The sequence below is a fragment of the Syngnathus typhle genome, linkage group LG1 (genome assembly GCF_033458585.1).
Source record: "Syngnathus typhle isolate RoL2023-S1 ecotype Sweden linkage group LG1, RoL_Styp_1.0, whole genome shotgun sequence".
Classification (NCBI taxonomy): Eukaryota; Metazoa; Chordata; class Actinopteri; order Syngnathiformes; family Syngnathidae; genus Syngnathus; species Syngnathus typhle.
This window is the reverse complement of record NC_083738.1, coordinates 1,146,568-1,159,968: the sequence shown is the minus strand read 5'-3', so window position 1 is coordinate 1,159,968 and position 13,401 is coordinate 1,146,568. Positions and strand designations below refer to the sequence as shown.

The following is a 13,401-nucleotide window of genomic DNA, read 5'->3' as shown; positions in this document are numbered from 1 at the left end:
ATTAAAAATGCTTATTAAACATAAACCAAACATTGGAGGTGGTCATTTCTTCATGCGCAGTGAATAACTCGGCACTCTAAAGCACCCGATAGCGTTTTTTTCGATGCCAACCTAACCAGAGTGACGGGAGCGGCACAATTCAGAAAAAGTGCTCAGCTCGCCGAGAAAATGCGATTTAAGCAATAAAGTTAAAAATGCTTATAAAACATAAACCAAACGTTGGAGGTGGTTGTTGTATATTTTGGGCTAACGCATGTTCCGTAGGGGGAAAACTCCGGGAGTGGGAGGGGCAGCTTCGGGGACGTTTAGTGTTGTGATGTACGGCCTGTGAACGGACGGTGTTGAAGAAATAAAGCAGTATTCATCACGTCGTTGCCCGAACCTTCCTTGCTACCTAAGAACCCGGAAAGTAGTAAGGACATAACAAAACTGGCGACGAGGACGTCTGGACTGACGCGTGTTGGCCGGATTCGTCTCGACGGGTGGAGTGGATTGGTGGACTGTGGCAACGTCGTGAGTAGTGTGGCGAAGAAAAAAAAAAAAAGAGTGGCCTGCTGAGGGGAGACGTCTGTAGGGCAAGCAGTGCCATACAAACAGGAACTTGTAATGGCCGGGATGATTGGCTCAATTGGTCCCTTTGACGAAAGTGTTGAACAATGGGGCTCGTATACTGAGCGTTTCGATTACTTCGCCATGGCTAATGATATAAAGGAGGAGAAGCTGGTGCCCACGTTTTTGAGTGTAATGGGGCCGAAAACGTTTACCTTGCTACGTGACCTACTGCAACCAGAAAAGCCCGGCAGTAAAACATACCGAGAAATAGTGGATGTACTGGCAAACCATCTTTCACCGAAACCCCTGGTAATCGCAGAAAGATTCCGATTTCACAGACGCAGCCAAGAAGAGGGCGAGTCGGTCACCCAGTTTGTGGCGGGCCTACGCAAGCTGGCTGAACACTGTGAGTTCCGGGATGTGTTAAATGACACTTTGAGAGACAGGCTGGTATGTGGACTTAGGAACGAGGCAGCACAGAAGAGATTACTCACAGAAAGTGACTTGACTTTGGAGAAGGCCATTAACATCAGTGTAACAATGGAAATGGCGAAAAAGGAGGCCCAGCAACTAAGTGCTACAGAAAGAGTGCACCAACTCAACAATGATAAACCGAACGCGCAAGGGCCATGTTTTCGCTGTGGTAGATCTGGACATCTTGCATCGACGTGCTGGTGCAAAGAGATGGACTGTCGTAACTGTGGAAAAAAAGGGCACATAGAGCGGGCGTGCCGAAGTAAACAGGACATGGACAAAAGCTCAAGGGCTGGGAACAGAAGTGACAATATGAAATATAAACAAAAAAGGCATGTGCGCACCGTTTGCCATGATGATGGAAGAAATAGTGATTCTTCGGAGGAAGAAGTGCCTGTAAATACTATACGAGCGATGAATGTAGGTGAGAGCTCAGATGGCTACTGGGCTGAACCCAAGTTGGAGGGACATGTGGTGAAAATGCAGATAGACACAGGATCAAAGGCATCACTAGTGTCACACAAGATCTACAGGAAACTCATGAGGCACCTTCCACTACGTCCATCAGACACAGTGTTTAAGGCATATACGGGACATCGAGTGCACATGGAAGGGATGACGGATGTGACTGTTCAGTACCATGGGCGGACAAAAAGGCTTCCCCTTTATGTGACCAAGGGAAATCATCCTGCCATAATGGGGCGTACATGGCTACAGGGAATCCGGCTGGACTGGCAAGCGATAAGGAAACTGTCACACAGTTCCTCTCCGCTACAAGAAATACTCGAGAAACACGGAGAGGTTTTCTGTGATGAATTAGGCAGCATGAAAGATATAACCGTTAAGTTACATGTCAAACCTGGTAGCAAGCCTGTGTTTATGAAAGCTAGACCAGTACCATACGCCATCCGATCCAAGGTAGAAGCTGACTTGGACGCCTTGGTCAAGAATGGGGTTTTGGAGCCGGTGACCATCAGTGAGTGGGCCACACCCATCGTTCCCGTACCAAAAAAAGATGGGGGAATTCGGACCTGTGGAGATTTCAAGGTAACACTTAACCCGGTGTTAGCAGCAGAGCAATATCCACTTCCCCTAATTGATGACTTGTTTGCTGGACTGAGTGGGGGACAAAAATTCAGTAAGGTAGATCTCAGTCAGGCTTACCTACAAATGCATGTAGAAAAAGAGTCACGTGAAATGTTGACCATTAACACACACAAGGGTCTCTTCAGATACTGCAGACTGCCGTTCGGCATCACGTCAGCCCCGGCACTTTTTCAGCGAGCGATGGATCAGATCCTTAGTGGGTTGCCTGGGGTACAGTGCTACCTTGACGATATCCTGTGCACTGGATCTACCGATGACGAGCACCTGCGCAACTTGGATGCTACCCTTCAAAGGCTGAAGGACTACGGCTTAAGAGTCCGTAAGGACAAATGTGACTTCTTCAAGCCATCTGTGGAATATCTGGGGCATGTGATCGATGCAGAAGGACTGCACACTGCACCATCAAAAGTGGCAGCTGTCGTGGACGCGCCCCCACCCCAAAACATCAGCCAGCTACGATCTTTCTTAGGTCTGCTGAACTATTACGGACGCTTCATCTCCAATCTGTCATCACTGCTTCAACCCCTGCACGAACTGTTACGCCGGGACAAAACGTGGAAGTGGACAGCCAGCTGTCAGGAGGCTTTTGAAAAGGCTAAAGGAGCGCTGACTACGTCCAAGGTCCTGACGCACTTCAACCCATCACTTCCACTGCAGCTCGCCTGTGACGCCTCTCCTTACGGAGTAGGGGCGATTCTCTCTCATGTCCTGCCGGGTGGTGAGGAAAAGCCAATCGCTTTTGCATCGAGGACATTGAACAAAACAGAGTCTAACTATGCTCAACTGGAACGAGAGGCACTGAGCATTGTTTTTGGAGTTAGGAAATTCCATCAATACTTATATGGGAGGAAGTTTACGCTCCTGACGGACCATCGGCCCCTCACCACCATCCTCGGTCCACACACTGGAATACCGTCTCTTGCTGCATGCCGACTGCAGAGGTGGGCTTTGTTGTTGTCGGCGCATGCATATGACATCAGGTATCGAAAATCAGACTTCCACTGCAATGCGGATGGCTTGTCCCGATTGCCCTTGCCTGTCACAAGGCCGGAGTCGGACACGGTGGACCTTTTCTACTTCAGGGAGGTGGAGAGAGCACCTGTCTCTGCGGTGCAGGTAAAAAGGGAAACTCGGAATGACCCGGAGTTATCTGCGGTCGTGGACATTGTCGTTAAGGGTCGATCTGCTGGCGATAATGCGAGTCTGACGCCTTTCCTCGGGAGGAGATTGCAACTGTCTGTCCAGTCTGGGTGTCTACTCTGGGGTAGGAGGGTGGTCATACCACGGTCACTTCGCTCAAAAGTGCTGCAGCAACTGCATTCGGGACACAGCGGAATAGTCCGAATGAAAGAAATAGCGAGAAGCTATTTTTGGTGGCCGAACATGGATCAACAAATTGAAGAGTTGGCCAAAAGCTGTCCATCATGCCACCGAGTCAGGAACAATCCTCCACTAGCGCCTCTTCACCCCTGGGAATTCCCACAAGGACCATGGCACCGGGTGCACATTGATTTTGCGGGACCAGTGGAGGACAGGATGTTCCTTATTGCTGTGGATGCACACAGCAAATGGCCAGAGGTGGCTATCATGAGATCAACCACTGCAGAAAAGACTATCGAAAAGTTAGGGGAACTGTTTAGTCGGTTTGGATCTCCTGCCCAGCTAGTCTCTGACAATGGACCCCAATTTGTCTCACAAGAAATGGCAGTGTTCCTGCAAGCTAACGGTGTCCAACACATTAAGTCGGCCCCCTACCACCCCGCAACAAATGGGCTTGCTGAGAGATTTGTTCAAACCATGAAGCATGCCTTGAAAACATCACAAGGACAAGGAACACTACATCAGAGACTGCACCACTTCCTACTAACCTATCGGAACAGTCCACATGCCACCACCAAGACATCTCCTGCTAGCCTGATGCTAAAGAGAGAATTGCGCACCACGTTTGACCTCTTGAAGCCCTCAGCAATGAAGGACATTGTCCAAGGTCAGCAGGAAAAACAGGTTAGGTGCAGAGGACAGGAGGGCAAAGGAAGAGTTTTCAAGCCAGGAGACTCTGTGTTGGCAAGGAACTACCGTGGCGAACCAAAGTGGATTCCTGCCACTGTTATTGCGCAAACGGGACCAGTATCTTATACTGTCCAAACGTCTGATGGTGTATGGAGAAGACATGTTGATCAACTCCTGCAGACTCAGTTAGGGCCAGCAGAGCTGTCCCTCAAAGATCTTCCTGATAGCTCTGCCCACGTCAAAACGCCGGTTCCCATACCCTCCCGAGTGCAGGACTCAATCACACTCGCGCCACCAGTCCCAGCTGAGGATGCGCATGAGACAGAGACTCTGACTTCTCCCTTTGCAGAAGCTCCTGCAACATGTTCACCATTGATCGACCGTGGAGCTGATCCTGTGCCCCCAGATAGGAGATATCCTATCAGAGAGCGGCGAGCTCCTGCGCGCTTGGACTTATAGGTTCGCGGTTGACCCGAGTTATGGGGATGTCTAGTTCTAGGTGCGTAATTCCGTGTTGTTCATGCATGTTCATGTAAGGGGGGAGGAGATGTTGTATATTTTGGGCTAACGCATGTTCCGTAGGGGGAAAACTCCGGGAGTGGGAGGGGCAGCTTCGGGGACGTTTAGTGTTGTGATGTACGGCCTGTGAACGGACGGTGTTGAAGAAATAAAGCAGTATTCATCACGTCGTTGCCCGAACCTTCCTTGCTACCTAAGAACCCGGAAAGTAGTAAGGACATAACAGTGGTCATTTCTTAATGCGCAGTAATAAACTCGGCACTCTAAAGCACCCGAGAGCGTTTTTTTCGATGCCAACCTAACCAGAGTGACGGGAGCGGCACAATTCAGAAAAAGTGCTCAGCTCGCCGAGAAAATGCGATTTAAGCAATAAAATTAAAAATGCTTATAAAACATAAACCAAACGTTGGAGGTGGTCATTTCTTCATGCGCAGTGAATAACTTGGCACTCTAAAGCACCCGAGAGCGTTTTTTTCGATGCCAACCTAACCAGAGTGACGGGAGCGGCACAATTCAGAAAAAGTGCTCAGCTCGCCGAGAAAATGCGATTTAAGCAATAAAATTAAAAATGCTTATAAAACATAAACCAAACGTTGGAAGTGGTCATTCCTTAATGCGCAGTAATAAACTCGGCACTCTAAAGCACCCGAGAGCGTTTTTTTCGATGCCAACCTAACCAGAGTGACGGGAGCGGCACAATTCAGAAAAAGTGCTCAGCTCGCCGAGAAAATGCGATTTAAGCAATAAAATTAAAAATGCTTATAAAACATAAACCAAACGTTGGAAGTGGTCATTTCTTCATGCGCAGTGATAAACTCGGCACTCTAAAGCACCCGAGAGCGTTTTTTTCGATGCCAACCTAACCAGAGTTACGGGAGCGGCACGATTCAGAAAAAGCGCTCAGCTCGCCGAGAAAATGCGATTTAAGCAATAAAATTAAAAATGCTTATAAAACATAAACCAAACGTTGGAGGTGGTCATTTCTTCATGCGCAGTAATAAACTCGGCATGCACTCTAAAGCACCCGAGAGCGGTTTTTTCGATGCCAACCTAACCAGAGTGACGGGAGCGGCACAATTCAGAAAAAGTGCTCAGCTCACCGAGAAAATGCGATTTAAGCAATAAAGTTAAAAATGCTTATTAAACATAAACCAAACGTTGGAGGTGGTCATTTCTTAATGCGCAGTGAATAACTCGGCACTCTAAAGCACCCGATAGCGTTTTTTTCGATGCCAACCTAACCAGAGTGACGGGAGCGGCACAATTCAGAAAAAGTGCTCAGCTCGCCGAGAAAATGCGATTTAAGCAATAAAACTAAAAATGCTTATAAAACATAAACCAAACGTTGGAGGTGGTCATTTCTTCATGCGCAGTGAATAACTCGGCACTCTAAAGCACCCGAGAGCGTTTTTTTCGATGCCAACCTAACCAGAGTGACGGGAGCGGCACAATTCAGAAAAAGCGCTCAGCTCGCCGAGAAAATGCGATTTAAGCAATAAATTTAAAAATGCTTATAAAACATAAACCAAACGTTGGAGATGGTCATTTCTTCATGCGCAGTGATAAACTCGGCACTCTAAAGCACCCGAGAGCGTTTTTTTCGATGCCAACCTAATCAGAGTGACGGGAGCGGCACAATTCAGAAAAAGTGCTCAGCTCGCCGAGAAAATGCGATTTAAGCAATAAAATTAAAAATGCTTATAAAACATAAACCAAAGGTTGGAGGTGGTCATTTCTTCATGCGCAGTGATAAACTCGGCACTCTAAAGCACCCGAGAGCGTTTTTTTCGATGCCAACCTAACCAGAGTGACGGGAGCGGCACAATTCAGAAAAAGCGCTCAGCTCGCCGAGAAAATGCGATTTAAGCAATAAAATTAAAAATGCTTATAAAACATAAACCAAACGTTGGAGGTGGTCATTTCTTCATGCGCAGTGATAAACTTGGCACTCTAAAGCACCCGAGAGCGTTTTTTTCGATGCCAACCTAACCAGAGTGACGGGAGCGGCACAATTCAGAAAAAGTGCTCAGCTCGCCGAGAAAATGCGATTCAAGCAATAAAATTAAAAATGCTTATTAAACATAAACCAAACGTTGGAGGTGGTCATTTCTTCATGCGCAGTGAATAACTCGGCACTCTAAAGCACCCGAGAGCGTTTTTTTCGATGCCAACCTAACCAGAGTGACGGGAGCGGCACAATTCAGAAAAAGTGCTCAGCTCGCCGAGAAAATGCGATTTAAGCAATAAAATTAAAAATGCTTATAAAACATAAACCAAACGTTGGAGGTGGTCATTTCTTAATGCGCAGTAATAAACTCGGCACTCTGAAGCACCCGAGAGCGTTTTTTTCGATGCCAACCTAACCAGAGTGACGGGAGCGGCACAATTCAGAAAAAGTGCTCAGCTCGCCGAGAAAATGCGATTTAAGCAATAAAATTAAAAATGCTTATTAAACATAAACCAAACATTGGAGGTGGTCATTTCTTCATGCGCAGTGAATAACTCGGCACTCTAAAGCACCCGATAGCGTTTTTTTCGATGCCAACCTAACCAGAGTGACGGGAGCGGCACAATTCAGAAAAAGTGCTCAGCTCGCCGAGAAAATGCGATTTAAGCAATAAAATTAAAAATGCTTATAAAACATAAACCAAACGTTGGAGGTGGTCATTTCTTAATGCGCAGTAATAAACTCGGCACTCTAAAGCACCCGAGAGCGTTTTTTTCGATGCCAACCTAACCAGAGTGAAGGGAGCGGCACAATTCAGAGAAAGTGCTCAGCTCGCCGAGAAAATGCGATTTAAGCAATAAAATTAAAAATGCTTATAAAACATAAACCAAACGTTGGAGGTGGTCATTTCTTAATGCGCAGTAATAAACTCGGCACTCTAAAGCACCCGAGAGCGTTTTTTTCAATGCCAACCTAACCAGAGTGACGGGAGCGGCACAATTCAGAAAAAGCGCTCAGCTCGCCGAGAAAATGCGATTTAAGCAATAAAATTAAAAATGCTTATAAAACATAAACCAAACGTTGGAGGTGGTCATTTCTTCGTGCGCAGTGAATAACTCGGCACTCTAAAGCACCCGAGAGCGTTTTTTTCGATGCCAACCTAACCAGAGTGACGGGAGCGGCACAATTCAGAAAAAGTGCTCAGCTCGCCGAGAAAATGCGATTTAAGCAATAAAATTAAAAATGCTTATAAAACATAAACCAAACGTTGGAGGTGGTCATTTCTTAATGCGCAGTAATAAACTCGGCACTCTAAAGCACCCGAGAGCGTTTTTTTCGATGCCAACCTAACCAGAGTGACGGGAGCGGCACAATTCAGAAAAAGTGCTCAGCTCGCCGAGAAAATGCGATTTAAGCAATAAAATTAAAAATGCTTATTAAACATAAACCAAACGTTGGAGGTGGTCATTTCTTCATGCGCAGTGAATAACTCGGCACTCTAAAGCACCCGAGAGCGTTTATTTCGATGCCAACCTAACCAGAGTGACGGGAGCGGCACAATTCAGAAAAAGCGCTCAGCTCGCCGAGAAAATGCGATTTAAGCAATAAAATTAAAAATGCTTATTAAACATAAACCAAACGTTGGAGGTGGTCATTTCTTCATGCGCAGTGAATAACTCGGCACTCTAAAGCACCCGAGAGCGTTTTTTTCGATGCCAACCTAACCAGAGTGACGGGAGCGGCACAATTCAGAAAAAGCGCTCAGCTCGCCGAGAAAATGCGATTTAAGCAATAAAATTAAAAATGCTTATAAAACATAAACCAAACGTTGGAGGTGGTCATTTCTTCATGCGCAGTGATAAACTCGGCACTCTAAAGGACCCGAGAGCGTTTTTTTCGATGCCAACCTAACCAGAGTGACGGGAGCGGCACAATTCAGAAAAATTGCTCAGCTCGCCGAGAAAATGCGATTTAAGCAATAAAATTAAAAATGCTTATAAAACATAAACCAAACGTTGGAGGTGGTCATTTCTTCATGCGCAGTGAATAACTCGGCACTCTAAAGCACCCGAGAGCGTTTTTTTCGATGCCAACCTAACCAGAGTGACGGGAGCGGCACAATTCAGAAAAAAGTGCTCAGCTTGCCGAGAAAATGCGATTTAAGCAATAAAATTAAAAATGCTTATAAAACATAAACCAAACGTTGGAGGTGGTCATTTCTTAATGCGCAGTAATAAACTCGGCACTCTAAAGCACCCGAGAGCGTTTTTTTTCGATGCCAACCTAACCAGAGTGACGGGAGCGGCACAATTCAGAAAAAGCGCTCAGCTCGCCGAGAAAATGCGATTTAAGCAATAAAATTAAAAATGCTTATAAAACATAAACCAAACGTTGGAGGTGGTCATTTCTTCGTGCGCAGTGAATAACTCGGCACTCTAAAGCACCCGAGAGCGTTTTTTTCGATGCCAACCTAACCAGAGTGACGGGAGCGGCACAATTCAGAAAAAGTGCTCAGCTCGCCGAGAAAATGCGATTTAAGCAATAAAATTAAAAATGCTTATAAAACATAAACCAAACGTTGGAGGTGGTCATTTCTTAATGCGCAGTAATAAACTCGGCACTCTAAAGCACCCGAGGGCGTTTTTTTCGATGCCAACCTAACCAGAGTGACGGGAGCGGCACAATTCAGAAAAAGTGCTCAGCTCGCCGAGAAAATGCGATTTAAGCAATAAAATTAAAAATGCTTATTAAACATAAACCAAACGTTGGAGGTGGTCATTTCTTCATGCGCAGTGAATAACTCGGCACTCTAAAGCACCCGAGAGCGTTTTTTTCGATGCCAACCTAACCAGAGTGACGGGAGCGGCACAATTCAGAAAAAGCGCTCAGCTCGCCGAGAAAATGCGATTTAAGCAATAAAATTAAAAATGCTTATAAAACATAAACCAAACGTTGGAGGTGGTCATTTCTTCATGCGCAGTGATAAACTCGGCACTCTAAAGCACCCGAGAGCGTTTTTTTCGATTTCAACCTAACCAGAGTTACGGGAGCGGCACAATTCAGAAAAAGCGCTCAGCTCGCCGAGAAAATGCGATTTAAGCAATAAAATTAAAAATGCTTATAAAACATAAACCAAACGTTGGAGGTGGTCATTTCTTCATGCGCAGTGATAAACTCGGCACTCTAAAGCACCCGAGAGCGTTTTTTTCGATGCCAACCTAACCAGAGTGACGGGAGCGGAACAATTCAGAAAAAGCGCTCAGCTCGCCGAGAAAATGCGATTTAAGCAATAAAATTAAAAATGCTTATAAAACATAAACCAAACGTTGGAGGTGGTCATTTCTTCATGCGCAGTGATAAACTCGGCACTCTAAAGCACCCGAGAGCGTTTTTTTCGATGCCAACCTAACCAGAGTGACGGGAGCGGCACAATTCAGAAAAAGTGCTCAGCTCGCCGAGAAAATGCGATTTAAGCAATAAAATTAAAACTGCTTATAAAACATAAACCAAACGTTGGAGGTGGTCATTTCTTCGTGCGCAGTGAATAACTCGGCACTCTAAAGCACCCGAGAGCGTTTTTTTCGATGCCAACCTAACCAGAGTGACGGGAGCGGCACAATTCAGAAAAAGTGCTCAGCTCGCAGAGAAAATGCGATTTAAGCAATAAAATTAAAAATGCTTATAAAACATAAACCAAACGTTGGAGGTGGTCATTTCTTAATGCGCAGTAATAAACTCGGCACTCTAAAGCACCCGTAAGCGTTTTTTTCGATGCCAACCTAACCAGAGTGACGGGAGCGGCACAATTCAGAAAAAGTGCTCAGCTCGCCGAGAAAATGCGATTTAAGCAATAAAATTAAAAATGCTTATAAAACATAAACCAAACGTTGGAGGTGGTCATTTCTTCATGCGCAGTGATAAAGTCGACACTCTAAAGCACCCGAGAGCGTTTATTTCGATGCCAACCTAACCAGAGTGACGGGAGCGGCACAATTCAGAAAAAGCGCTCAGCTCGCCGAGAAAATGCGATTTAAGCAATAAAATTAAAAATGCTTATTAAACATAAACCAAACGTTGGAGGTGGTCATTTCTTCATGCGCAGTGAATAACTCGGCACTCTAAAGCACCCGAGAGCGTTTTTTTCGATGCCAACCTAACCAGAGTGACGGGAGCGGCACAATTCAGAAAAAGCGCTCAGCTCGCCGAGAAAATGCGATTTAAGCAATAAAATTAAAAATGCTTATAAAACATAAACCAAACGTTGGAGGTGGTCATTTCTTCATGCGCAGTGATAAACTCGGCACTCTAAAGGACCCGAGAGCGTTTTTTTCGATGCCAACCTAACCAGAGTGACGGGAGCGGCACAATTCAGAAAAATTGCTCAGCTCGCCGAGAAAATGCGATTTAAGCAATAAAATTAAAAATGCTTATAAAACATAAACCAAACGTTGGAGGTGGTCATTTCTTCATGCGCAGTGAATAACTCGGCACTCTAAAGCACCCGAGAGCGTTTTTTTCGATGCCAACCTAACCAGAGTGACGGGAGCGGCACAATTCAGAAAAAAGTGCTCAGCTTGCCGAGAAAATGCGATTTAAGCAATAAAATTAAAAATGCTTATAAAACATAAACCAAACGTTGGAGGTGGTCATTTCTTAATGCGCAGTAATAAACTCGGCACTCTAAAGCACCCGAGAGCGTTTTTTTTCGATGCCAACCTAACCAGAGTGACGGGAGCGGCACAATTCAGAAAAAGCGCTCAGCTCGCCGAGAAAATGCGATTTAAGCAATAAAATTAAAAATGCTTATAAAACATAAACCAAACGTTGGAGGTGGTCATTTCTTCGTGCGCAGTGAATAACTCGGCACTCTAAAGCACCCGAGAGCGTTTTTTTCGATGCCAACCTAACCAGAGTGACGGGAGCGGCACAATTCAGAAAAAGTGCTCAGCTCGCCGAGAAAATGCGATTTAAGCAATAAAATTAAAAATGCTTATAAAACATAAACCAAACGTTGGAGGTGGTCATTTCTTAATGCGCAGTAATAAACTCGGCACTCTAAAGCACCCGAGGGCGTTTTTTTCGATGCCAACCTAACCAGAGTGACGGGAGCGGCACAATTCAGAAAAAGTGCTCAGCTCGCCGAGAAAATGCGATTTAAGCAATAAAATTAAAAATGCTTATTAAACATAAACCAAACGTTGGAGGTGGTCATTTCTTCATGCGCAGTGAATAACTCGGCACTCTAAAGCACCCGAGAGCGTTTTTTTCGATGCCAACCTAACCAGAGTGACGGGAGCGGCACAATTCAGAAAAAGCGCTCAGCTCGCCGAGAAAATGCGATTTAAGCAATAAAATTAAAAATGCTTATAAAACATAAACCAAACGTTGGAGGTGGTCATTTCTTCATGCGCAGTGATAAACTCGGCACTCTAAAGCACCCGAGAGCGTTTTTTTCGATTTCAACCTAACCAGAGTTACGGGAGCGGCACAATTCAGAAAAAGCGCTCAGCTCGCCGAGAAAATGCGATTTAAGCAATAAAATTAAAAATGCTTATAAAACATAAACCAAACGTTGGAGGTGGTCATTTCTTCATGCGCAGTGATAAACTCGGCACTCTAAAGCACCCGAGAGCGTTTTTTTCGATGCCAACCTAACCAGAGTGACGGGAGCGGAACAATTCAGAAAAAGCGCTCAGCTCGCCGAGAAAATGCGATTTAAGCAATAAAATTAAAAATGCTTATAAAACATAAACCAAACGTTGGAGGTGGTCATTTCTTCATGCGCAGTGATAAACTCGGCACTCTAAAGCACCCGAGAGCGTTTTTTTCGATGCCAACCTAACCAGAGTGACGGGAGCGGCACAATTCAGAAAAAGTGCTCAGCTCGCCGAGAAAATGCGATTTAAGCAATAAAATTAAAACTGCTTATAAAACATAAACCAAACGTTGGAGGTGGTCATTTCTTCGTGCGCAGTGAATAACTCGGCACTCTAAAGCACCCGAGAGCGTTTTTTTCGATGCCAACCTAACCAGAGTGACGGGAGCGGCACAATTCAGAAAAAGTGCTCAGCTCGCAGAGAAAATGCGATTTAAGCAATAAAATTAAAAATGCTTATAAAACATAAACCAAACGTTGGAGGTGGTCATTTCTTCATGCGCAGTGATAAACTCGGCACTCTAAAGCACCCGAGAGCGTTTTTTTCGAATTGCCAACCTAACCAGAGTGACGGGAGCGGCACAATTCAGAAAAAGCGCTCAGCTCGCCGAGAAAATGCGATTTAAGCAATCAAATTAAAAATGCTTATAAAACATAAACCAAACGTTGGAGGTGGCCATTTCTTCATGCGCAGTGATAAACTCGGCACTCTAAAGCACCCGAGAGCGTTTTTTTCGATGCCAACCTAACCAGAGTGACGGGAGCGGCACAATTCAGAAAAAGTGCTCAGCTCGCCGAGAAAATGCGATTCAAGCAATAAAATTAAAAATGCTTATTAAACATAAACCAAACGTTGGAGGTGGTCATTTCTTCATGCGCAGTGAATAACTCGACACTCTAAAGCACCCGAGAGCGTTTTTTTCGATGCCAACCTAACCAGAGTGACGGGAGCGGCACAATTCAGAAAAAGTGCTCAGCTCGCCGAGAAAATGCGATTTAAGCAATAAAATTAAAAATGCTTATAAAACATAAACCAAACGTTGGAGGTGGTCATTTCTAAATGCGCAGTAATAAACTCGGCACTCTAAAGCACCCGAGAGCGTTTTTTTCGATGCCAACCTAACCAGAGTGACGG

General features: G+C 45.2%; 1 protein-coding gene across 1 annotated transcript; it reads left to right on the top strand.

Annotated features, from left to right (window-relative positions):
- The first annotated feature begins 229 nt into the window (after positions 1 to 229).
- Positions 230 to 4,828, top strand: LOC133155063 (uncharacterized protein K02A2.6-like). The gene has a single exon (XM_061280061.1). The coding sequence runs from the start codon at positions 607 to 609 to the stop codon at positions 4,600 to 4,602; it is 3,996 nt and encodes a 1,331-aa protein (XP_061136045.1). The 5' UTR covers positions 230 to 606; the 3' UTR covers positions 4,603 to 4,828.
- The last annotated feature ends 8,573 nt before the right edge of the window (positions 4,829 to 13,401 follow it).